Genomic DNA, 25786 nt, shown 5'->3' on the forward strand with positions numbered 1-25786 from the left:
TCCATGTCGTGGATTCTTTGTAATAGTTCCTGAAAAGCCTCGTCCGAGCAGAGGGCCATCCTCTGATCCTTGATTCCGTGCACGGCCTGCTCGCTGTCTCCCGCGCACACCCACAAACGCCACAGCTAATCATCAGTAGCGCCAGCAGCAGGGCCGGCTCCGCGGCCGAAAACGGAGACCGCAGGCAGCTGGACCGACCAGAACCGGGGGCCTTCCCGGTCCCGACAGGCGAAAGGACGGAGGGTCCTGGCACTCGGAACCGGAGCGGCTAAACGACGGCGGTAAGATTGTTACCTCTTAGCCTCAGCTGGCCTCAGCAGATGACAGCCTAAATCCTCCGTGGAGACATCATTCTATGATTGAGTCATTAACAGAACCAGCAGTTAGCAGCAATAAATTCAAATCAATGACATTTGCAAGCTTCCTCCCACCGTCCAAAGACATGCAGTTTGTGGGGATAGGTTAATTGGATAATCCAAATTGTCACTAGGAGTGAATGTGAGTATGAATGGTTGTCTGTCCTTGTGTGTTAGCCCTGCGACAGACTGGCGACCTGTCCAGGGTGTACCCCGCCTCTCCTCTCGCCCTATGACAGCTGGGATTGGCTCCAGCACCCCCCGCGACCCTGAAAAGGATAAGCGGAAGCGAATGGATGGGACATTTGCAAGCATTCCTTTATACACAGCATTTCAGTCAGGTTGAGGTCTGGACTTCCATGCTGTAGATTTGCTGCTTGGGGTCATTATCTTGTGTAGCTATTAATTGTCTCAGTTGAGAAAAACAGGTGACCACTGTGCTTCTGTCCCAGTAGCACAAATCCGAACTGGTTTGCGATGAAGGTGCTGGGCTTGTACAGCTTTCCTTGCCCCTTTTTTTGCCATTCAGCATACCAGACAGTAGCTAGCTTCTCCCTCCGTCCTTCTGTGTTTTCAGTTCAGTGAGGGCTACTCTCTCAACGTCAGTTGCTCTCTTTTGCTGTTTCCGGCTGTTGGATTAGGATCTGGAATGTTCCTAGTGGGTTGTTTTTCTTTGATGCCACACCTATCTACACCTATAGTGATAACGAAGGTGCTCATTGTCTGGAGCCTCTAGCCCACCTCTCCCTTTGCTGCAGCCACGTCTTCATTAAACAGGTGGAACTCTGTCTCTGCTGGTTGGTGTCTTTTTTATGCAAAGAAATTCTAAAAAGGAGTTGTACAGAAATGAGACAAAATCAATTGTTATTTAAAGAAACTAAGAAAAACACTCCTTGCCTAAATCTCTGGGGGAGTGGTAGGGCTGCCACAAACGATTATTTTGATAGTCGACTAGTCACCGATTATTTTTGCGATTAGTCGATGTTGTGGAAATTTTAATTACCAAAGCCTGCAGACACGATGAGTTGTAACAACACCTTTATTTCAGCTATTTTGCAACTTTCATTTTTTTGCCACAAAAAATGAAAGTTGCAAAAATTATTCCTATTTATAAATCATGTGAAAAGCATTGTTTTACAAATTATAGACCAGTGTCGGTACTCTCCCAGTTTTCTAAGATACTGGAAAAACTATTTCTAAAAAGATTTGATAGCTTTGTGGATAAATATGATCTGTTGGCAAATTGCCAGTATGGGTTTAGAAATAATAGATCAACAGTTTTGGCATTGATGGATTTAATGAAAGAAATAACAGAATGTATGGATAACAAGAAGTATGCACTAGGAGTCTTTCTAGATCTAAAAAAAGCATTTGATACTGTTGACCACGAAATTCTAAAAATCAAACTGGAAAAATATGGGTTCAGGGGTGTGGTACTGGATTGGATAAACAGCTATGTGATGAATCGACAGCAATATGTACAAATAAATGAGTTTAAATCTAAATTGATGGATATTGAATATTGTAGTACCTCAAGGATCGGTATTGGGTCCGAAAATGTTTCTTATGTATATAAATGATATTTGTAAAGTATCGAAGATACTAAAGTTTGTAATTTTTGCAGATGATACCAATATACTTTGTTCAGGTGCAGAATTTCAAAAGGTTTTGGAGGTGATCACACAGGAGTTGAAGATATTAAAGAAGTGGTTTGATAGAAACAAATTGTCCTTAAATTTAAATAAAACAAAATTTATGTTATTCGGAAACTATAAGAAAAACATTAACATTGAAATTTGTGTCGATAATATATATCTAGAAAGGGTTAATGCCATAAAATTTCTTGGTGTGATCATTGATCAAAAGGCCTGTTGGAAATCACACATCACTTATGTGAGGGGAAAGTTAGCACGGGGCATTGCTGTCTTGGGGAAAGTAAAACAGTTTCTGGATAGGAAAAAATTGTATATGTTATATTGTGCTTTGCTATTACCATACATGAGTTATTGTGTAGAGGTTTGGGGAAATACATATAAAAGTAATATTCAGACTATAATCATAATGCAGAAAAGGGCCATTAGACTAATAAATCAGGAGGGGTATAGGGCTCACACAAATGCACTCTATATAAGATAAGATAAGATAAGATAAGATAAGATAAGATAACCTTTATTAGTCCCACACGTGGGAAATTTGTTTTGTCACAGCAGGAAGTGGACAGTGCAAAAGTTATGACGCAAAAATTAGAATACAATAAGAATAAATACAGTACACAGCTGTACAGAATAGAATAAAATAATATACTATATACAGTAGAATAAAATAGAATAAAAATATACAATAAGATAAAAATAGAATACGAATGCTATATACAACTGAGTAAAAATACAACGATGCCAGAAAAGATTATTGCACTTAGTGTTATTGCACATGTGTGGATGTGTGTGTTTGTTCAGTTAAAGTCTTTGTTGTGGAGTCTGACAGCAGTGGGGAGGAAAGACCTGCGAAATCTCTCCGTCCCACACCGTTTATTAGGACGCAAGCTATAAAATTCCAGGATCTGGTGAAGTTTAAAACAGTGAAAATAATATATAAGGTAAGGAAAGGGATGCTCCCAATCGAAATAAGTAAATGGTTCTTAGAAAGAGAAGGGAGGTATAATTTTAGAGGGAAGTGGAATTTAAAATTACAAAGAGTAAGAACAACATTGAAAAGGATGTCTATTTCAATAGCGGGAGTTAAATTCTGGAATGAGTTAAAAGAAGAAATAAAGGTCAGTAGTGATATAAACCAGTTTATTAAAATAAAACTCAAAAAAGAAATTTTAAATAAGTATAAGAATGAAGAAAATGCAATTAACCCAAGACAGCAGTCAAACTGATGTTTATTTTCTTCTGCAAATTAGCAAATCTAAATATAGTTTTAGTTGAACATGTGCAAATATTTTTTTGAGATGTTATGTTCTAAGTTGAAGGCGTATACAGTTTTGTTGTTCAAATTTAGATGATGAGGATAGGGCTAAATAAGTATATACTTCTGCCTACTCCTTTTCAAACAACTGTATGGAATGATTTTATGAAACGTTGGTGAATGTATATGTTTGAAATAAAAAAGAACTGAACTGAACTGAACTGAACTATCTCATGCATAAGGAGGGACGTCAGTCAGGGGGCACTGAAAGTCGTCTCTGATAATGAACAATTCAGGTCCCTTTTATACACAGTCGCAGAACAAAAGGCTTTTACAGTTGCAGTTCACACCTTGGCTCTAAACAGAAAAACTCTCTATCACCTGTGTGAATCTCCCCCACTCTGGGGTCAAGTCTTCCTGTGTGAGCTTCCGTCTCCTGGGAGACATTCACCAGTTTCTCACCATCTGTTTCTCGGCGTGAATGAGGTGTGAACCAGACGTACTAAACTAAATAACATGAAAGCATTTCATCAAGACAATACATTAAAGGACAATACACTAAAGAGAAATCCCACAACAGTCGACTAATCAGATCATGCATCCATTGGACGTAAAACGTACAGCTTATTGCACCAGCATGCATCAGCTCTTATATAACTATCATTAGCTTACAGCTTGAAGTGTTTAAGGTATGTGCTAACTAAAAATAAAGACAAGATGATAGTTTACTAAATTTTAATTAAATTTGCAGATTGTCTCGGTGAAGTTTAATAAACTCAGCCGTCTGCTCCTTGCTATTGTAATGATGTAAAAGAATGGATATGGTTTTGTTGTTGTTAAATTCCTGTTAAACTTGGGATCGCAACCATGGGTTTATTTTGGAACTTTTATTTTGAAAATCCGCAGCGGAAGTCTGCTACTGGTAAACGGGCTACCCCCTAAGCCTATCGTTAGTAGCAATGAAGCTTTCGCTGTGGTAAGTTCCTCTCCGTCCGCTCTCACAGAGCATGAGTTTAAAACATATTTGAAAATCCTCATTGAAGCTAATATGACAGTGCACTAACTGCATGAACTGCCCATACGGTAGTACTTGAGTAGATTTCAGGTTTATGACCGTGTTTTGCAGTTAATAGATTAGACGGTAAGAAAAATGGACACGTGGAGCTAGCAGCTAACAGCTAGAGGAGGCTGTCGTGTCCAATAATTTTGAAACTTCTCTCAATAGTTTGGGCGGAATCCTGTTGCTGAAACCCATGGTTATTCATGTCCCATGTTATTGCAGGTATGTGTACTTTGAAACATGTATATGGTTGAGCTGCAGGCTAATTCTGTTTAAGACATATTGCTTATTAAGTTTGCCCAGTAGATGGCAGCATTGTTCCATTTACTATTGTACGTAAAAGGGAATTTTGGCTTTGGTTTATTTATATTTACATGAATGTGCATTTAAGTGAATTAATTTTTCTTTTGTTATCTAAACCACAACGCAGTAATGTTTCTATTTTATTTTCCGTGATAAGTATTGTTGCCATTTTATTTTTCAATCAATATTTGTTTTTATTTATTTGGGAAAACTAAGAGTTCCACTATACGATCATAAGCCTATAGTTAGTAGCAATGAAGCTTTCGCTGTGTTTGGGCGGAATCCTGTTGCTGAAACCCATGGTTATTCATGTCCCATGTTATTGCAGAGGAATAAATCGCGCCTGAGCTCTACCCACTTCGAGTCCAGAGAGTTTTATTCACACAGCGCTGGAAAGAGAAGCTGACCAGGGGTTACATTGGTGCCGTGAGCCGTCAATCGAGTGTTTGGACGGTGGACTCCTCTCAGCAACGTGGGCCAGTTTCAGCGCTGCACGTTTGTGATTCATTGTTGTTCTTTCTGACACAATTTTTTTTTAAAAAGGAGCATATATAGCATTTTTGTTTTATTCTAGTTGTTGTGATGGACATCACAGAGGAGGGATCGAGTACTCCTAATGTTGTTGGTAGGGGTAGGGGGTTGTTATGTTCCCCTTTGCGTTTGCGTTATGACACTCCTGTTAGTGGGCGTGGTTTTGTTAGGGGGGATAGTCAGGGGATCCCAGGGCCCCAGTCCAGTGAAGGGGTTGTTGTCCCTCCCCCTAGCCATGTGTCACACACGTCTCAGAACAACAGTTCACCTTCTCCTAACCCAGATACTATTGCCACGGAGATTGTGAGTCAGATGGGGGATGTGATCCAACTGGTTGGTCAGAGAGTAGCGCAGAGTATCTTAACCCAGCTCAGCCCATCTGCTAGTACCCCCTTACCTGCACCTACGGCCACACCTTTCCATGCTGTGTCATCTACATCTGCTGTTGATGCTGCGCCGGTGCAATTTGTGTCCCACAGGAAGCTTAAGGACCCACCATGCTTCAGAGGGGATGGTTCTGATCTCATTTCTGTGAGAGAGTGGGAGGATCTGATGAGAGCCTTCATAAAGCTGGGGAGTCTGAGACCCGAAGAACAGGCTGAGGAGATTCTTGTTCATTTGAGAGGCAAGGCTAAGGATGTGGTCCAGGTTGGCATTAGAAACAGTGTCGTAGATGTCACACGTGATCCTGAGGCTATTTTTGGAATCCTGAGGAGACACTTTGACTCTGCTCAGTGCTCACCTCTTCCGCTGGCAGACTTCTACACCACTCTCCCAGAGAAAGGCGAAAGTGCATTCGATTACTGGCTTAGGCTGCACCGTGCTGTTGATCTTGCTGTTGAGCGCCTGAAGGAACGAGGACAGGCATTGGGTAGCCCCAGCACTGAGGTCACCCGAATGTTCATCAAAAACTGTCCCTCCCCTGAGCTTGCCATGATCTTTAGATCAAAGACAATTGATAAATGGACAGCCAATGAGGTCCAGGAAATCCTGTGTGAGTCCCACTCTGGAGGAACGTTGAACTCAAGCAGCACGACGGCCGAGAGAGTTGCAGTGAATACGCAGCAGATATCAACAGCGTTGCCTGTCCAGCCAACAGAGCAGCACATTCAGCCACAGTCGACAGATTCAGCTGCTTTGGAGCGGCTCATAGGCATGCTTGAGAAGGTTCTTCTGCAAAGATCCTTTCAGCCTGGTTTGACCACACGGCCTAACTCCAGACGTTCCAGGATTGAGGGCCTACATGATAAGCCCTGCTCCGTCTGTCATGATATGTCGCACACAGCTTTCATGCACTGCCGAGATCACAAACTCTGTTTTCTGTGCCACTCACCTGACCACACCAGGCGTGCCTGTCCTGGATCCTTGTCGTCTTCTGCCCCTCGACGGTCGGAAAACTAGTTGATCCACATTTGAGGGAGGAAAGTGTGGATCATCTGAGTGACTCTCCCACTTGCGACAGCGATGACCTGGGATCCATGTATGAATCTCTGTGCTCCACTTCGCCACCTGGTACGACAGTTGTCTTCCAAATGACGCAAAGAATTAAGAAATCTGACAGTTTGTTTTATACGACTGTGGGGACTGTGGGCGGAGTTTCACTGAGAGCCATGATCGACAGTGGCTCTATGTCGTGCTCTATTAGTGAGGCTACTGCTACGCGGCTTTTACAGTCCTGCCCTGATCTGAAGCTCGAACCAGCTAATGACATTGTTGTTGTTGGTGCTGGGGGCCACCAGTTCCAACCTAAAGCAGTTTGTGATTTGGAAGTGACTCTTTATGGTTTCAAGCTGCTCATCCCCACGCTGGTTATTCCAGGCCAAAGTGACGACATGATTATTGGCAGTAACGCTATTAAGTCGTTGATTCATGTAATGAAGAATACGGATGAGTATTGGAGGCTTGTATCTATTTCAGGTGATGTCACCAATGATGACTGTAGACAGTTTTTATCCATGCTTTCCAATGTTGAGCGTTGGCGAGGAGGGGCGGTGCCTGATAAGATTGGCACAGTGAAGTTGAGACAGCGTGTTACGCTGGAACCCCTTCAGGAACACCTTGTGTGGGGTAAATTACCTCCCTCTTCACCTCTATCAGCAGGCTGCACTGTTATTGTTGAGCCTACACAGTCACGGTGTAGACCCAGAGACATCCTGGTTGGCCGCTCCGTCTCATCATTGTGGGGTGACAAATGGGTTCCTCTCAAGGTGATTAACCCCAGCAACAAGCGTGTGATTCTGAGGAAGAACTGTAAAATCGCTGATGTCTACCCCTGTGTCGCAGTTGAAGAGCTGTCTCCCCCTGAAAAGATCATGTCTAACAGCCACTCTTTTGAACAGGGTTCTGTTCCCATAAGGTCTGTTGAACAAAGGAAGGAACTCTTGCACAGACTAGGACTACAAGACTTGGACTTAGACAGTTGTGAGGTGTCTGACAGATGGAAAGATCAGCTTCTGCAGCTTGTGGAAAAGTATGAGTCTATCTTTTCTAAGGATAAAATGGACTGTGGAGAAGCTACCGATTTTGTCCACAAAATACACCTTGTGGATGAGAAGCCTTTTCGTTTGCCTTATCGCAGAGTACCGCCGAGTCAGTATGAGAAGCTAAGAACTGCTCTGAATGAGATGGAAGAAAGGGACATAATCCGGAAGTCGAACAGTGAGTATGCATCGCCGCTGGTCTTGGTGTGGAAGAAGGATGGCAGCCTGCGCATTTGCACTGATTTCAGATGGCTCAATGCAAAGACTGTTAAAGACGCGCACCCGCTGCCACACCAAGCCGACGCCCTGGCTGCTCTCAGTGGAAATGTTCTCTTTTCAACAATGGATTTGACCTCTGGATTTTACAATGTGCCTCTCTACGAGCCTCACAAGAAATACACAGCATTCTCCTCGCCCTTTGGTCTCCATGAGTACAACCGGATGCCTCAGGGCCTGTCGAACAGTCCGGCGACATTCATGAGAATGATGATGTCGATCTTTGGTGACGAGAATTTCAGCAGCTTGCTTTGTTACTTGGACGACTTGATGGTGTTTGCGCCTGACGAGGCAACTGCCCTTCAGCGTCTTGAGATGGTCTTCTCTCGGTTGAGGAGTCACAACCTTAAGCTGGCCCCTAAGAAATGCCATCTTCTTAAGAGGTCAGTTAGATTTCTTGGACATGTCATTTGTGCGGATGGTGTGAGAACTGATCCGGACAAGGTTAACACCATTACCAACATCAGGGAAGAACAGCTTATGGAGAGCGATGGTGTGACTCCCTCCCAGAAGAAGATCCGGTCCTTCTTAGGAATGATCCTCTATTACCAACATTTCATCCCTGATTGTTCTGCGAAGGCCAAGCCCTTGTTCAGGTTACTTTCGGGACGACAGGCAATTCCCCATGGGAGGAAAGGAAAGAAGCTCAGGAAGCAACCCTCTGCCAAACCATCTCTGACACCAAGTGACTGGACATCAGCATGTCGCACATCATTTCAAACGCTCAAGATGGAACTAGTTAATGTTGTCACCCTGGCTCATCCCAACTTTAGTGAGCCTTTCATCCTGGCGGTTGATGCCTCCTTTGATGGCATCGGGGCAGTACTCTCACAGGTTTCTCCTGGCGAGACAGTGGCTCGACCTGTTGCCTTTGCCAGCAAGACATTGTCACGGTCTCAGATGAACTACCCAGCGCACAGACTAGAGTTCTTGGCGCTTAAATGGGCCGTGTGTGACAAGTTCAGCCACTGGCTGAAAGGAAGGCACTTCACTGCTTGGACAGACAATAACCCCTTGTCCTACATCTTGACAAAGCCACGTTTAGATGCTTGTGAGCAGAGATGGGTGGCGAAGCTCGCGGCATATGATTTTGATCTAAAGTATGTGCCAGGGGTTAGAAATACAGTTGCTGATGCTTTGAGCCGTGAACCATTTGTCGAGTCATGTATTGGTCATCGTTTGCTGAAAGAACCTTATGTTGCCCTGCTAGATGAGGTCAACGGGGTTGTGAGAGGTACTGTGCAGGATGCTTTTCGGCTGACTAACAACTGCCACATTGTTCAAGACACAGAGCCAGACTCACCAGACTCTGTTTCTGAGTGCGACCTTCAGAGCGAGAGGGGTTCGATCGATGCTGATGAGGTGTCAGCTGTGCTGAGTGCGCAGTGTGACCATGGTTTGACCAATGTCAACCCACCTTTATCACAGCTCCCTGAGGTGGACCCGGTCGTTCCTCTTCCCCAAAGCCAGCTCTCGAGCCTTCAGCAACAAGATCAGGCAATAAACAGAGTCCTTTTCTATGTGCGAAGAAAAAGGAAGGCTACGAGGCGAGAAGCAGCTTCAGAACCAGGTGGTGTTGGTGGACTTCTCAGGCAGTGGAAGAAGCTTAAAGTACAGAACGGCATCCTGTACAGGGTGATAAGGCATCACCGCTTGAGTGGAAAGATTTTTCAGTTTGTTGTTCCTGATAGCCTGAAGGTTCAAGTCCTCCTCAGCCTTCATGATAATGCAGGCCATCAGGGCCAGGCACGGACACTTTCCCTCGCCCGTGAGAGGTTTTTCTGGGTCGGGATGGAGAGAGACATAACCAACCATGTTCAACAGTGTGAGAGATGTGTGGTTGGAAAAACACCTGAACCTCATGCCTGTGCACCACTGGAGAACATCCAGACGTCAGAGCCGATGGAGCTAGTGTGCATAGACTTTTGGACTGCTGAGCTCAGCGATAATAAGAAAGTGGATGTCCTGGTCGTAACCGATCATTTCTCCAAGATGGCACATGCCTTCCCCTGCCGAAACCAGTCTGCAAAACATGTCGCACGCAGGTTGTGGGATGATTTCTTTTGTGTTTATGGCTTTCCCAAGAGGATTCATTCGGATCAGGGATCAAACTTTGAGAGCAGACTGTTGAAGGACCTCTTAGAGATGGCAGGTGTGCAGAAATCGCATACTACGCCATATCATCCTATGGGCAATGGGGTCACTGAACGGTTCAACAGGACACTTGGGAATATGCTGAGGACTCTCCCTTCTACAGCCAAGGCTAGGTGGCCTCAGATGTTACGCACTCTCACGTTCTGCTACAATTGCACAGTGCATGAGACGACTGGTTTGGCCCCCTTTTATGTCATGTTTGGGCGAGTCCCACGCCTCCCTGTTGACATGATGTTCCAACATGTGCTGCAAAATGATGATGTGATCAGCCACCATGAGTTTGTCTCACGGTTGCGGAAAGACCTGTTTGATGCCTCACAGATTGCCCAGAACCACGCTTTTCACGAGCAAGCGCGCCATGCCAGACTCTACAACCGCAAAGTCAAAGGCTCACCTCTGGCTGTAGGTGATAGAGTGTTGTTGGCCAATCGTGGTGAAAGGGGAAAAAGAAAGTTAGCCGACAAGTGGGATCCCACGCCTTATGATGTTGTGTCAGTTAGGTCTGGGATCAATGTGTACAGGATAAGAGAGAGCCACACAGGCAAGGAAAGAGTTGTACACAGGAACCTCCTTCTCCCTGTTAACTTCCTGGGCTTAGGTGTGGAAGGGAGTCTGGCCTCCCGTGCTGACTTGGACGGAGGGAACCCGAACAGTGGAGATGACCAAGGGTCTGTGAGGTCAACACAGATGGATCATCATGACAGGACACTGGACTGGCTGCTGAAAACGCCAGAGATACAAGGTCTCGCTAATGAGCCGGTGGAAGTTGAAGGTTCCCTCGACGTGGGACACCATTCTCTCTGCGTTGTGGACCCCAGCAGTGGCTCTATCGCAGCGGAGGACCCACCCCCTGAAGTTAATGCTGAAGTGTTTGAAAACTCCATTAGTGAATTCCCCTTGCCTGCTCCCGTGATCAGTGATGCTGCTCTCCGTCAAGGCTCTGAACCTGTTGCCGTGGCTCCTGTGGTTCCCATGGCTGATGTTGACTTAGATCTTGCTATTTGCACACAGCCTCAGACTATTCAGGCGGGCATGGATGGGCTAGCTATCACTAGGTATGGGAGAAGTGTTAGGCCTCCCAAGAGACTGATTTGTGAGATGGCAGCGCAGAAAGTTGAGGAAACTTCTTCTGTTTCAGGGTCAGTTTTTGCATTTCTGACTAGTATGTTTTAGCTCTGAGGGAATTGACTTGGTTTCATGTATCTTTCGACTTATTTTTTTTGTGTGGTCCAGGATGTGATTTGGAGTATTATTTCGGGTGCTCTTATATGTGATGTTAAGGAGGTGTAGATGGCATCTTCTCTAGTCTGTTGAAGGTATTGGGCTTGGTACCACCCAATGTCTCGACACTTTTATATAAAAGGATTCTGTATCGACAATGATTAATATTAGTGTATCGATTTTACCCCGAAGCACCTGCTGTTCATAGTTCTTTTGTTTCTGGCCCTTGATACTCCCTTGAACTGGTTTGGAGTTTAACAGAATTTAAGGGGGGTGTATGTAACGATGTAAAAGAATGGATATGGTTTTGTTGTTGTTAAATTCCTGTTAAACTTGGGATCGCAACCATGGGTTTATTTTGGAACTTTTATTTTGAAAATCCGCAGCGGAAGTCTGCTACTGGTAAACGGGCTACCCCCTAAGCCTATCGTTAGTAGCAATGAAGCTTTCGCTGTGGTAAGTTCCTCTCCGTCCGCTCTCACAGAGCATGAGTTTAAAACATATTTGAAAATCCTCATTGAAGCTAATATGACAGTGCACTAACTGCATGAACTGCCCATACGGTAGTACTTGAGTAGATTTCAGGTTTATGACCGTGTTTTGCAGTTAATAGATTAGACGGTAAGAAAAATGGACACGTGGAGCTAGCAGCTAACAGCTAGAGGAGGCTGTCGTGTCCAATAATTTTGAAACTTCTCTCAATAGTTTGGGCGGAATCCTGTTGCTGAAACCCATGGTTATTCATGTCCCATGTTATTGCAGGTATGTGTACTTTGAAACATGTATATGGTTGAGCTGCAGGCTAATTCTGTTTAAGACATATTGCTTATTAAGTTTGCCCAGTAGATGGCAGCATTGTTCCATTTACTATTGTACGTAAAAGGGAATTTTGGCTTTGGTTTATTTATATTTACATGAATGTGCATTTAAGTGAATTAATTTTTCTTTTGTTATCTAAACCACAACGCAGTAATGTTTCTATTTTATTTTCCGTGATAAGTATTGTTGCCATTTTATTTTTCAATCAATATTTGTTTTTATTTATTTGGGAAAACTAAGAGTTCCACTATACGATCATAAGCCTATAGTTAGTAGCAATGAAGCTTTCGCTGTGTTTGGGCGGAATCCTGTTGCTGAAACCCATGGTTATTCATGTCCCATGTTATTGCAGGGGAATAAATCACGCCTGAGCTCTACCCACTTCGAGTCCAGAGAGTTTTATTCACACAGCGCTGGAAAGAGAAGCTGACCAGGGGTTACACTATCTATAATATAACAGGACACCGGAGTATATTCTCGAGCATCTCACACTTCTGATAATCAGTTGTCTGCTTGACGTTTATTCAGCTGTGTAAAAACAATAACTTTAATCTCAGCCAAACCGATTTACTCAGGAACAAATGTACTAAAAAATACTGGAAAAAAAAGCCAAACAATAACATTTTGAAGTTATCTAAGTGACTTATATATCTTGTTTAACCTGAGTAGCGAAAGACGGTGGTGGGTTGAAAACGATTTGCCGGGAGTCCGGTGTTCTCACAGGCTCTAGTGAGCCTTGAAGCCCGGCTAGCTATCAAGTTGGTGGGTAACGGACGTCTCCGAAAACGTCAGAGCGCTTTTGAAAATATGTGGTGTCTAGCAGATCATTACATGAAGGAACCTTTTAAATACAAGCGCGCTCATGCTCACAGGTGTACACATGAGGACTCACAGACACAAACTACACCCTTTTTGGCTCCTAAAAGTTTAAAGGGGTTTAACAGCAGCTGGCATCCTTGTACATGCAGTGCTGCCATCTTCTGTTTCAGTCCGTTATTACACTCTTAAATCCTACTACTTATTCCTGCATCTTTTGGGATCTTACAAAGCTTCAACTATTAAATTAGTCGTCGATGATTTTGATAGTCGATGTAATCTTGACAACTCGACTAATCGTTGCAGCCCTAGTGAGTGGGTACTTTGTCCCTTTAGGAGCAATCTGAGAAGAAATAATTAGCTCTGAGTGATTTTTAATATGCTTGTCATGCTATAAATATATAGCACTCCAATGATGGTGTGGAGATCAACTGATCATCTTCTTCCATTTAAAATGTAAAACAGGCATACTTAAGCAGGCATACCAACAAACTTAGTATTAAAGAAAATGTTAATATATACATAAAGTTGTTCTGCGCAACCACCTTTCCCGGTGATGAAACATTTCTGTCCTGATGGGAGTGGTATCTTCCATGCCAGCATCTATGAATGATGAATAGTTTGATGAAAATGAAATAATGTGATTAATTTGCTGAAGTCTTGATAAAGTCAGATCTTGACCATACTGAAGAGTAATGGCGAATTATGGAGAGAGGTATGACAATGCTCCCCACCCCCATTATGAAAATACCAAATGAGGTCAAAGTATTCTTAGGGAAAAATATTCAACCCCTACTTACCCCCTTATATCTCTCAATGTCAGAATGTTTCTGATAGAAAAAACACTAAGTAAAAGTGACTGAGTGATGGAATAGAAAAGTTCTGCATAAACACCACTCGATTTACCATTTTCTTACTTTTTCTGATGTTGGCTTTCTCCTTTAATTTGTTACTCATCTGCAGAGGTGGGACCAAGTCATTGTTTTGCAAGTCTCAAGTAAGTCTCAAGTCTTTATCCTCAAGTCTCAAGTCAAGTCTCAAGTAATGTCAGGCAAGTCAGAGTCGAGTCTCAAGTCACTGGTGTAAAATTCGAGTCAAGTCACAAGTCTGAAACTTTGAATTTCAAGTCCTTTCGAGTCTTTAAAAAAAAAAAAACGAAAAAATAATGTTGCAGTTATATGCTAAATGTAAATATTAGACCGTGTAATTTTAAAATCTGTGTTTTTCTCAACACATGACAAAATAGTGAACTTAGAAAATATACACAAATTGTGAAATTGCACCTCTTTAAAATGCAGCTCAATTAAACCTAGCTCCAAGAATAATTTTCACCGACAGTTCTGAGATAAGCTGCATGTTATTCTTGGATGCGGTTGTAGGACCGGCTTTAAAATCGCATGACAAAAATATCATACACATTAAAAAAAAACTGTATCACCAACGTAGCCTGGACAACATTTGCTAGTTAGATGAAGTCAGCTATCTCATTGTAGCATATTTATATGCATATTTATAATCATACGGTTCTTGGAGTGAGTGCATACACTCATGAAGTTTAGTAACTTCAGGTCACTGCAACAAGCCCAGGTACAGTTTACCGACGGATGGGTGCAGGACCTTGAAATGCACCGTGTAGAAAGAAAGACCACCGTACGTATCATAAGTTTACCAGTCTCACAAATTGTCGTCATAAATACACATTCCTTAACCGTTTATTAATAGGACCTTTGAGCTCAAGGGTAATTAATTAGTAGTGGAAATAATTTCTGGTACCCATCACAGAAATGTAGCAGTGACAACAATATTGTATGCTGTAATCGTACTGGGCAATTAGTGATACAAAAACCCTGTTTTATCCTGTGAATAAAAGCATATGTTTTTGTCAATGTACCATAATAACAGAAGCGAAACGCAATATTGTGTCAGGACAATTCACTATTTATGCACAATAAACAAAGGAGCATAGCGCCACAATTTCTGTTCAGCGCCAGACTTGCTTGTAACCTATATCACCAATTATGTAATGAAAATGACGTATTAACTACTAAAAAACACTGACCTTCGTGTAAATGCTTGGAGCAGACTAACCTGTGAGCTGGAGTGTTCTGGGACGTTATATTTGATCTTTGAATGGCTGCAATCCAGGCCGTCTTTGTTACTTCGGAAACATGGCTTGAACAATTTCTCTTCAACGACGTAATCCGATAACAACCGATCTCTTTACCCGTCGGCTTCCCGTGGCTGTCATGCGACCGGCTATTGCAGTTAATAATACAACGGCTTCTTGACATTTTTGTGTTTCTTTTTTAATCGTTGTGTGACTGATTTCAATTGAAAGCCTGCGTGCGCTAGTACCGCTTGCCACGAGTTCCCAGAATCCTTTGCGGTTCTACCCGTGAATGACGTCACATTTTCAATCTCTATATAATATGCATGTTAAATTTTATATTTGGGGTAAAATATCAAGTCTTTTCAAGTAAACCGGTTCAAGTCCAATTCAAGTCCCAAGTCATTGGTGTAAAAGTCCAAGTCAAGTCACAAGTCTTAGAACATTTTTTCAAGTCAAGTCTAAAGTCATAAAATTAATGACTCGAGTCTGACTCGAGTCCAAGTCATGTGACTCGAGTCCACACCTCTGCTCATCTGTATAACACAAGTGACTGCAATGTGCAGTGGAAAGTCAATACTGTGTTTCCAAACATGGATATCTTTATTGCTTTTTTGTTTTGTTTTTTCATTAAAAAATAGACAAATTTTCAATTCTGTTATTTCTGAATGTAAAACCATTTTCAGAAAGAAAAATCCCAGAAGACCTAGTGTTTAAACACTTTTCTTTCCCCACTTGACTGTGTAGTCAACAGTATTACAGTTCTTTCTTTCTTTCTTTCTTTCTTTCTTTCTTTCTTTCTTTCTTTCTTTCTTTCTTTCTTTCTTTCTTTCTTTCCTCAATGCAAGGTGGCATGACACTCTTTAGTGTAACATCACTACAGCAAAGTCATACACAACAAGCTGTGGCAGCAGTGGCATTTTCACACTTTTCACAGTGCAATAGTGGGGAAAAATGGAACAAGGAGGTGCATGCTACTCATTTGCAGAGTTTTTCTATTGACCTCCAAAGTAAATTTAGCGTTGGAGTCTTTGTGAGGTAAGTGGCTGTGCCCCTTGTTGATGCATATACGTAAGTGACTTCTCAATAGTCTAGTGGCATATAGCTGTTTTCGATGTCACAATCTGTGGATTAATGAGGTCAAAAATTAAGTATATATTATCTGTGACCTCAAAGATAATATGGAATTCACATGCCATTGGGAGAAATAAGTATTTGAGCCCCTACAACCCGAATTCTGAGTCCTGCAGATTGACCTTGTGCCCATGTGGCAAACAGATTACGATCAATCAATCAATCAATCAATCAATCAATCAATCAATCAATCAATCAATCAATCTATTATGGGTACTCCTGATTGACATTCGTTGTTTGATAAAGCCCAACTGTGCACAGAACCAGTTTCATACATCCCAACTTATCCACCACCATGGGCAAGACCAAAAAGCTGTTAAAGGATGTCAGGTACATCCTCTGTAGACCTGCACAAGGATAGAATGGGCTACAGGACTATTAGCAGGAAGTTTGGTGAAAAGGTGACAACTGCTTTTCCAGTTATTTAGAAACATCAACTCAACTAATCTATGTTTGTCAAGAGAAATGCTGAACATGACCCAAAAAACACCGTTCTGACAGTCAAGCACAAAGAAACATCCCTCCTTCCCTCAGCAAGAACACTGAAGATGGTTCTTTCATGATGACAATGACCCAAAACATATTGCTAAGTCAGCAAAGGAGTGATTAAAGAAGATGCACATTAAGGTCAAAGAGTGGCCAGAGTTCGAGTTGTCAAGCAGCAACTAAGAAACCTAAAGGATTTAGAGAGTTTCCGTAAAGAGAAGTGGGACAATATCCTGAAATGTGGGCAAACCTGGTGACCAACTACAGAAAAACAGCTTACTGCTGTAATTGGTAACAAAGGTTTCTCTACCAAGTACTAAATCGTGTTTTACTTATGATTCAAATACTTATTTAACTCAGTCACATGCAAATCAAATTACAACTTTTATGTAATGTGTTTCTATGAATTTTTGGTTGATATTTTGTAGTTTGTAAGTAAGCGAACTTACAAATTCAACAGGGGATCACATGAATTTGTCCTCCACTCTAATAAGATTTCCAGTAACATTCTAAAAGCAATAAGTGCATTTATCCACACAGAAACTTATATTCAGCAACTGTATTGATTTTTCCGAATAAGAAAAAATAAAATGCTGTTAACCACACAGCACAGTTTTAAAATGGCTTTTCCGTGCTTTAACCTTTTTCCATTGTGCCTAAGGTCCCTCTTGTCATTGGCTAACAGCAAAGCAAAACAAATCATCTTAATGTCAACAGGGTTTTTTCCACAAAGCGGTGCTCCCTGTGTTTTTCCAACGAGGCCAATGATCCTATGGTTCTGAGTGGATTATGAGCAAGGTCACTCAGTTGTAATGACAACTGTCATTCTAATTTTCAACATACATCATATTTTACAGTTAGAATATTAGACACCTGAGGAAAAACTGGAAGAAAAATCACATAGGTGGTCAGAGAAGAAAAGGAAAATGGAGAAGAGAGATAAACCGTGAGAAGGGAGGGAAAAATGATAGAGAGAAAACATGTGTTCTCAGTGTCCGGAACGCACCAGTAGAGCTGAAAATAGGGATTGGGACAGTTTCACCGTAGCTTCATTTGAGAGGACACACTTGACTGTCTGTTCTCTAAAGAACTCTCCTTGTACAGAAGCAAGGCCTTTTGGGAACATTGCTATCATCTTAAAAGACCATCTCTGTTTCTCTTTCTGCTTCTCTCTAAGTTTCTCCCTCTCTCCCTCTCTCTTGCCTCTGCCTTTTTTCCTTAAACAGGAGGTTAGGCCATTAGGGAACTGCAGTGATGTCTTTAAAGGGGCCTTCTGTGGCTGAGAGAACAGCACGGAGAAACCCCAGATTATCCATCTGATGAATCAGTGGTCACAGAGGGTGGAGGGATTAAAGTGAAGTACCAACTTGTGCCTGCATGCGTGTGTGTATATGTATGTTTTGTACATTATATTACATATAGTTTTACTATATTACATGTAAATGGTACATTTGGGAGTAATTTTAGATTTAAAATGGGTGGTTTAACAAGTGCTAGCTTGAAAAGGTAAAAAAAATCCACGTACAGTCATGATAAAAGCAAGGTTAGAAAAAACTTATCCCTGAAGGAATAAATATATCATTTCATAATCTGCATGCAATTTTAAAGACCTCGTGTTCTGTATGGAAGGCTTGCTTAACTTTGCATAATCAAGAGAGGAAACTAAACCTACCGGGTTTGAGTATAATGAAAGGTTTCGACCAGTTAACTCTGACAAAAAACTTTTGGATTTAAAAGTTATTGTCAGACACACATTAGTTGTATATCTATATATTCAATGCGACACCCCGACCGGTCTAGCTGTTTCTACCAGAAGTTCTTTCCTATTAAAAGGGAGTTTTTTTCTTTCTATTGTCAAGTCTGAAGTGCTTCCTCCCAGGGAGTTGTCTGATTGTTGAGGTTTTCTCTGGTTTTTTTGTGTGTGTGTTTTGTTTTTATCATTGAAGACCTTGTAACATTAATCTTTCTCCACAAACTAATGCCATGTTAAACATTAGCTAACATTATGCTAACAGTGTACCAGACTCATAGAGGAAGACTGTGGTTCTTAGCACACTTGAAATTGCTTTTGGAATATAGACTATCAACTACCAGACTGGATAAAAATTCTGTTTTCAAATGTTGTTTTATCATGCTGTTAGCATTAGCATTTCTAAAAGGGCACCATTAACAATGTTCAGTATTCATTCAGTATAAAATGCTTGGCAGAGCTGCCTAGTTAGAAGATACATTTTATGACCTACTGTTCTCAGTACACTGACTAAATGCTTCAACCTTCAACTTAAAAATATGTCCACAGGAGTGATCCCATCGAAGTTCAATGCATACAACATATTGATTTTGTAAATTGACTGCAATGAGAGGAATGGAGCTCCATTATGGCTATGACAAGTAAATCAACAATGAATCACCTAGGGCAGAAAGCGTATACATTGCTTTCTATGAGCTAAAGCTCTTAGTGCTGTACTTCAGTCGACCCACCAATGAATGATGTCACTGCTGGTGTTTTCCATTAGCAAGCATGATACCAAAGTATTTTTTTCTGAGTTTTAACCTATTAGAAGCTTTGCCTTAGTACCTTTATCTTCTGTATCACCTTTTGAAATGAAAGTAAAGATAGATGGTTGACCTGGAAGGAAAGCCCTACAATGACAGGCAGTCAATCTAGTGATGAGGAGGATAAATCAGACCAGAACATGCTCTTGACCCTGTGTAGACATATACTGAAAGGGTATATGGTATATGAGAGTTTGATCAAGTTTGTAACCTCAAACACAAGGAGAGGATCAACTGAGTAAAGAGATAATAGGTTTGTTGTAGACAAGGAATTGCAATGGGTGGGGTCACTAATCATACAACTTATGCAGCCCCAACAAACATCATGCACAGATACTACAAAAAAGCAAAACAAAAAAACCCAACAACATATATATCTGCACACACACCAACAGCAAAAGAAATATTAGAAGAAAACTGACCAAGGTTGACAAATCTTTTCGGCTCTTTATAAAAGGGACACAAAGATGTTTCTGGTCTAATGATAGAATTAATGGACCAGAAAGCGTGGTCGCGAGATAAAGAAAAGTAACGCATCCACACAAACAGATGTGTCACTTGCATGAAGACGCAGGTTGCCTCTTTCAGTGTGCCCTGGCACACGTATACGCATGTATATGCCTGTCTATCCATGTGTGTTTGGGCGAGAGAAGGTAAGAAAAAAACAAAAAGGAAGTGTGTCCATTATCTTTCTCTGTAATGTACTGTTGGAGACGGCAGTTAAAGCAGATCGTCTTCATAACCTACTAAAATGTCGCGTTTGTATGTAATGGACACAGACAGACAGATAGATAGATATTTCCTTACCGAAATCAGAATCATAGAAGAGAACAAACTTCTGCCAGCTATACTCAGATACCACTTGCATGATGACCTCATTGAGATAGACAGGTGGGCGAACCATTAAGGTGTAGTCATCTGTTCCAGGGACTCGACTGGTCGGTGGGCAGGCTGAACGGGGTGTTCCCGCTGGGGAGCGCTGGATAAAGAGGTGGGGGATGTGCATGGCATCAGCTAGAGTTTGAAGGCTGCCTGCCGACATGCAGCCAATTGAACTGACCAGAGCCAGGATTCCACGGTTCATCAGCTCACAGGCTAACGGAAGGAGGGAGCAGACAAAGAAGAAAAAAAGAAGGCATATATTAGATTTCAAAGCATAGAAAAAATGTTGTACTACTTGTTTTATTCTAAGAAAAATCACCAGTGAAAGTATATGTCATACTGTTGATCCTAGGAGTCTTTGTAAAAGAGTAAGAGTGCACCAAGGCAAGGTCACCACATTGCAGAGTTAATTAAAGGGCCCGGAAAAACATTTTGGAGATTGTTTCCAAATGCACTGGACATTTATTATGAATACCAAGCTATTACAGTCATACGTTGTGTTGTCTAGAAAAAGAAAGAAGGAAGTATAATTAAACAGATATATGGTAGCAGAGTAGTAACAGTGTTGCCGTGATGTAAAACGCTATTAGAAAACATAAGGACTCATAAATATATCTATTCAAAATATGTCACTTTTGCCAGAGACTTTTTGTGCTCCGCTTCCTAAATTCTCCTCAGCAATGAGACACTTTGTGTGTGCTTACTTCACTTCTTATTCCTTCCTGTTAGGCCTCTAGTGCTATCAAATATACCTCTACCTCCTACCCTCTCAACCCACTCCCCTGTTATCTCCCTTCTTGTTCAAAACAGCCCCTCTGAGTGCTTACCTTTCAGCCCCAATCATTTCAGAGTCACAGTCTTGCAGTGATTTTTATTTTAAGTGCCTTACAGCACTGCAGAATACTATACAGTGTCCTCAGTTTGGAATCATCTGCTTTCCTGTGCCACATCCTATCTAACATTCCTCCTTCAGAATCTTTCGATTTTCACCTCCCAATCTTTCGCAACATCTTCACTCACCAGCCGCTTTCTCCATCATCTCTTGTTTACCCTCATGGTAACATAAACATTCACCTATCCTTGCTTCTTCACTCTTTTGACTCTTCACCTCTTTATTGCTTTGGTTTTTTGTTTGCCTCTCTGAAAGTCCCCAGCTTTCCCTCTCCCTTTTCCATCCCTTATCTATCCTGATCCTCATTTCATCCTCCTCTTCTGCTCCTCACTGCATCTTTTAATGTTAGCAGTGTTTATTTTACTCCTAGCTGACTAAAATCCTGTCACAGATTTACTGAGAAAAACAAAGAGCGGTGAAAGACTGTTTAAAGACAGTATAGCAACACAAACAGAGATGCAGACACACAAACTGTGAAATGGCAATGTATAAAAGCAAGTTAGCACAATCTAAAACACACACAGTCAGCCTGTGTAATGCCACAGGGAGTAATCTGTTGACACTGCAAAAATAAAGCCAAAGAAAGAAAGTGAAAAGAAAAAAAGTTTTAGAAAAAGAGAAGCTCGAGGAGACAGAATCATCGTGCTGAGAGGGCAGAATAAAGCACTGCATGTGTGCAAGTGTGTGTGTGTGTGTGTGTAACATGTGACCTATACAATATGACAATGAATACCGTGTCAGCTGGTTGCACAAAAACAACCTAATGAGTTGGATTTCAAAGTGTTCAAAGAGGTGAGGATGAAGTCTCAAATCAGGAGAAATTAGTATGTGTGCCTGTAGATTTGTGTGCATGCGTGTTTTACTGATGCATAGCGTGCTGTCTGATTAATTTCGTTTTGTAGTTTAATTCAGTTTGTTTAATTAAATCAAGTTTAATTAATTCACGTTAGTTCAAGCATCACTGGCCTTATTTATTTACGAGATGTTACAGTCACCCTAAAACCAAATTCATGTCACTCTTTATTTGTCTGAAATTATAAACAAAAAAGTTAACACAGAAGATTAAATACGTATGAGGGATGGTCTGCTCAAAAACAGTTTGACTTGAAGTTGACTGACTGGCTGAAGTTGTCACTCAAGCAGTTCCAGGACACTGATCTGATTTTATGAGCAATAACTTTAAATATATGAACGCAAACCCTTTTTGTAATTAACTGGCAAAAACATTGTTGGAAGCAATTTTCCTTTTTAGCAATAGCTGAAGGGTTTTTTCCAAAAAACCATTTCATTCTGCATTGATGTAGATGATTAATGTGTAGAAGCTAATACAGTTTCAGTCTCACTGCCCATTGTTCAAGTCCACTTTTGAGGAATTAATTAAACTCTAACAATATATGATTAAACTTCACAAACTCTCACCATGCTGCTTAGTCACAGCCTCTATTCTTAAAAATCATTGAGCCCAGAATCGATCTACCAGGAACCTAATGTTTGAGCACAGGTAAGTCCAGTCATGTCTAGTGAGCAAGTGAGCAAAGACAGTCAGATGGTCAGATCTTGTGAACCAAAGGCCAATGTTTTTTAAGAGATGAGAGAGATAAGATTTGCTTGGTCACGGCAGAAAGTGGACAGTACGAAATTAAGAGCAGCAAAAATTAAGAAAAAACAATAGAATAGAATAAAATACTATGTCAAAGGCAGTGTAAATAAAATGTTCAAATGTCTAAATGCACAGTATAAAATCTAGGAATATGCAGCTCACATGCTAGTAAATGCAGCCTGTGTTTGTGTGTCTGTGTGAAAGAGGAGGAAAGAGTATATGATGTGTGTTTGCTCAATATGATGTGGCAGTAAGGGCCTGAAAAATATCTGCACCTGGGCCTATCACAGGGTTGTTAGACCTGTGCGAGTGAGCCTCCATGTCTCTGAATAGTTGAACATATAACCCGAGTGATGAAGTCACGTCACTGGCTCCCAGTTCATTACGGAATCGCCTTTAAAATCTTTCTTTGAGTTCATAAAGCACTCAGTGGTTTGGACCCTCAGTACATCTCTGACTTGCTCAGTGTCTATAACCCAACTAGACTCCTCAGGTCATCGGCTGAGGATCGTAAGACAGTTCCCAGAATTAGATCTAAGTGTGCTGAAGGTGCTTTCACTTACTGTGGTCTTCTTCTTTGGAACAAGCTGCCCGCTGACCTGAGGTCAATTGCAACTGTGTCTACATTCAAAAATAGACTTGAAACCTTTTTATTCTAAGTAGCTTACAGTTAATAACTGTGTGAGTTTGTGTGCATGTTAATTTCTATTTTTTAGTTTTTGTCGTGTTTTTTTGTTTTCTCTTATTTTTGCCATAGTTTTAATGTTTTTATTTTTCATAGCTCACGTGAAATGGATTGTGCTATTTAAATAAAACTGGCACTGAGATTGATTTTTGGGCTGAGGACATCTAGGGAAATTACTCAGTCTGTACATGTGTATTATAGCTGGCATGCTAACTAACTTTTTTTTTAACTAGCTGCATTGTTCCAGTCTAGAAACAGCACATTAGCCTAGCACGATCAAGGCTTTGGCTAATGGAAAGCTTTGCTAATCCATTAGTTATTGGGGCACTTTGGAGAATTAGTGCCCTCATCCCCTCTACATCACACATCCTTAAGTCTGTGGGGGGCTTCTAAGCATTAGCCTCATTAATACTTTTTGCTAATAACTTAAAGGGCTCGTTGCATTAACCCAACCCAAGTTTACATCACTCTGATGTAGGCAACAGTTTAATGAATGAACATGAGAAGGAGCTAGAGCTACTGGTACGATGTTAAGCTGTAGGGATGAACAATGTTTTAAGAGTAAATGATAGATCTGTATTTCAGTTCAATTCGGTTCAATCCAATCCGATTAACTTCTATTTCTAGACTGCCAAATTAAAACAATAGTTACTTCAAAGCACTTCATATTGTGAGCCATGGCGTAGGCAAAAAATAGAAAGTATTGCTATTTGGAATTCTTGACGTATCATCATGAACTACAACCACCACCAAACCACACTCACAACCCAACATCATCGCCAACCCACGCACGCAAACGCCCCACCCCTGTGTGGGCAGTATGGTGATGCATGATAAATGATGCCGGATTCAGTCTCCCTAAAGCAGCTAAGACCTGACAAACAGCTATGGAGAGGTGTTCATGTGAGAGATGTAAATATCAGTCATTCCTAAACACAGGTGTCTCTCTACAACTTCAGGTGCTTGGCCATGGGGGTTTTATTAGCCTCGTCTGCTTTTCAGTACCATTGCAAAAAAACACACTACATAAATCAAGTATACACTCTGTCCCATCCACTTAATGTTTATATGCAGACGTTTTTATGTTTGTATGTCAGCGTGCATTTTACATGAGTTGTTTGCAGCAGAGCATGTTATTGAGCACTGTCTCCTGCTTGTTGGTCTGTCAGAATAAATGAACTGCAAGCACTTCACCTGCGTCCAGGTGTGACCGATTCTTCTAGCTGTGTCTCTCAAAGCAGCTCTCCTTCCACCACACACTGACACACACCATACAGACTTTATCACACTGACACACTGTCCTCCAGATTCTGTGACCCGGTGTCTGAAGGATGGAAACAACAGCGAAAGACAGATGGATAGGAAGCAAGGAAATCAATACCTGAAGAGAACCAATAAACACAAGAAATTTAGAGTCTCTCTCTCCCTAAAGCACAGCCTCTGCCTCTCTGTGGAACTATTTTATGTTAAATAAGGGGAAAGTGTAGTTAACATTAGCATATTATCTCTAATATAACAGTCCTCTTAATCTATGATCTACAATGCAACAAAGATATTAAAAAAGACTGCCATTGTGTAAGGGGGAGTCTCCTCACAAATCTCCCAAGTGTCTCTATTCAGCAGCAAAAACAAAAACACCTAGCAAACAGATATTGTATTATTTATTCATTAGGTTATGATTATACTTCCAGCAACAGGGAGGACTTAGTTTGTTTTCAGCAGAAGAGTGGTTGAATGAAAAACCATGTATCCCCTGGCTGTAAGATGAGTGTGTAATCAAAAGAAAGTGGCTGGTTTGATCAGAAATTCATAGACAAATAGGAAGTCCTGCAAGCTCACAAAGCACTGTCCTAGCCAGAAGTGTATCTCTGTGTTTAGTGTGTGAGTGTGTGTTTGAATGACCTACTTGTGTCCGTATATTGTTACATGTATTGTTTGAAGGTCCACAGTTCCAAACTGCTGCCATGCACAGTGCCATACACGACTAAGCACTGAGTGGCAGGGAGAGATGCTTAGTCACAGAGCTGGCAGGCTGAAAATATGCTCTGCTCTATACTGTAAATGCCTCTGTGAGCGCCTGCGTGGATGTGTGGAATCGTAGTTTGCTGATATACGCTCCTTCAGGGAATTTGCACTTGAATTAATGTGCTCAGGGGGGTAGAATGAGTAAAAGATAACGTGCCCTTTTCGACTCTGTTTCTTTAGAAATTTATCACTGTAGGTTCTTTAGACTTCTGGCACTTCCTGTTGCTGAAAATACCAGACCAATGATTTCTCACAAACACAATCTGTTCTTATTCTTGCCCCGGGTAGCCTCTCGACCGTCTACCCTGTTCCCATTAACATTTAATGGACCCCCTTTGGTCCCTTCATCTTGTCACATTTAACATCATCTATTCAGCTCTAGTCTTTGTGCCCTGGAGATGTATACATCCTCTCTTTCATCCAGGCTCTTTTTGTCTTGTCTGTAACTCTATCTGCGCTCCTCTCCTCATTTCTCTCCTCATTTCTCCCTCAG

The 25786-nt window shown here is 41.5% G+C and overlaps 1 protein-coding gene across 4 annotated transcripts in view; it reads right to left on the bottom strand.

Moving 5' to 3' along the window:
• Positions 1-25786, bottom strand: part of grid2 (glutamate receptor, ionotropic, delta 2) — a 557059-nt gene that overhangs the window by 225356 nt on the left and 305917 nt on the right. For all 4 annotated transcript variants that reach the window (XR_003274126.1, XM_026188535.1, XM_026188537.1 and 1 more), the window contains exon 3: positions 20017-20304. Coding sequence is in view for 3 of the 4 variants with exons in the window: in XM_026188535.1 (XP_026044320.1) it covers positions 20017-20304 (288 nt within the window). In the remaining variant the exon portion in view is untranslated. The remainder of the gene's footprint in view (positions 1-20016; positions 20305-25786) is intronic.

Source organism: Astatotilapia calliptera, chromosome 12 (assembly GCF_900246225.1).
Source record: "Astatotilapia calliptera chromosome 12, fAstCal1.2, whole genome shotgun sequence".
Classification (NCBI taxonomy): domain Eukaryota; kingdom Metazoa; phylum Chordata; class Actinopteri; order Cichliformes; family Cichlidae; genus Astatotilapia; species Astatotilapia calliptera.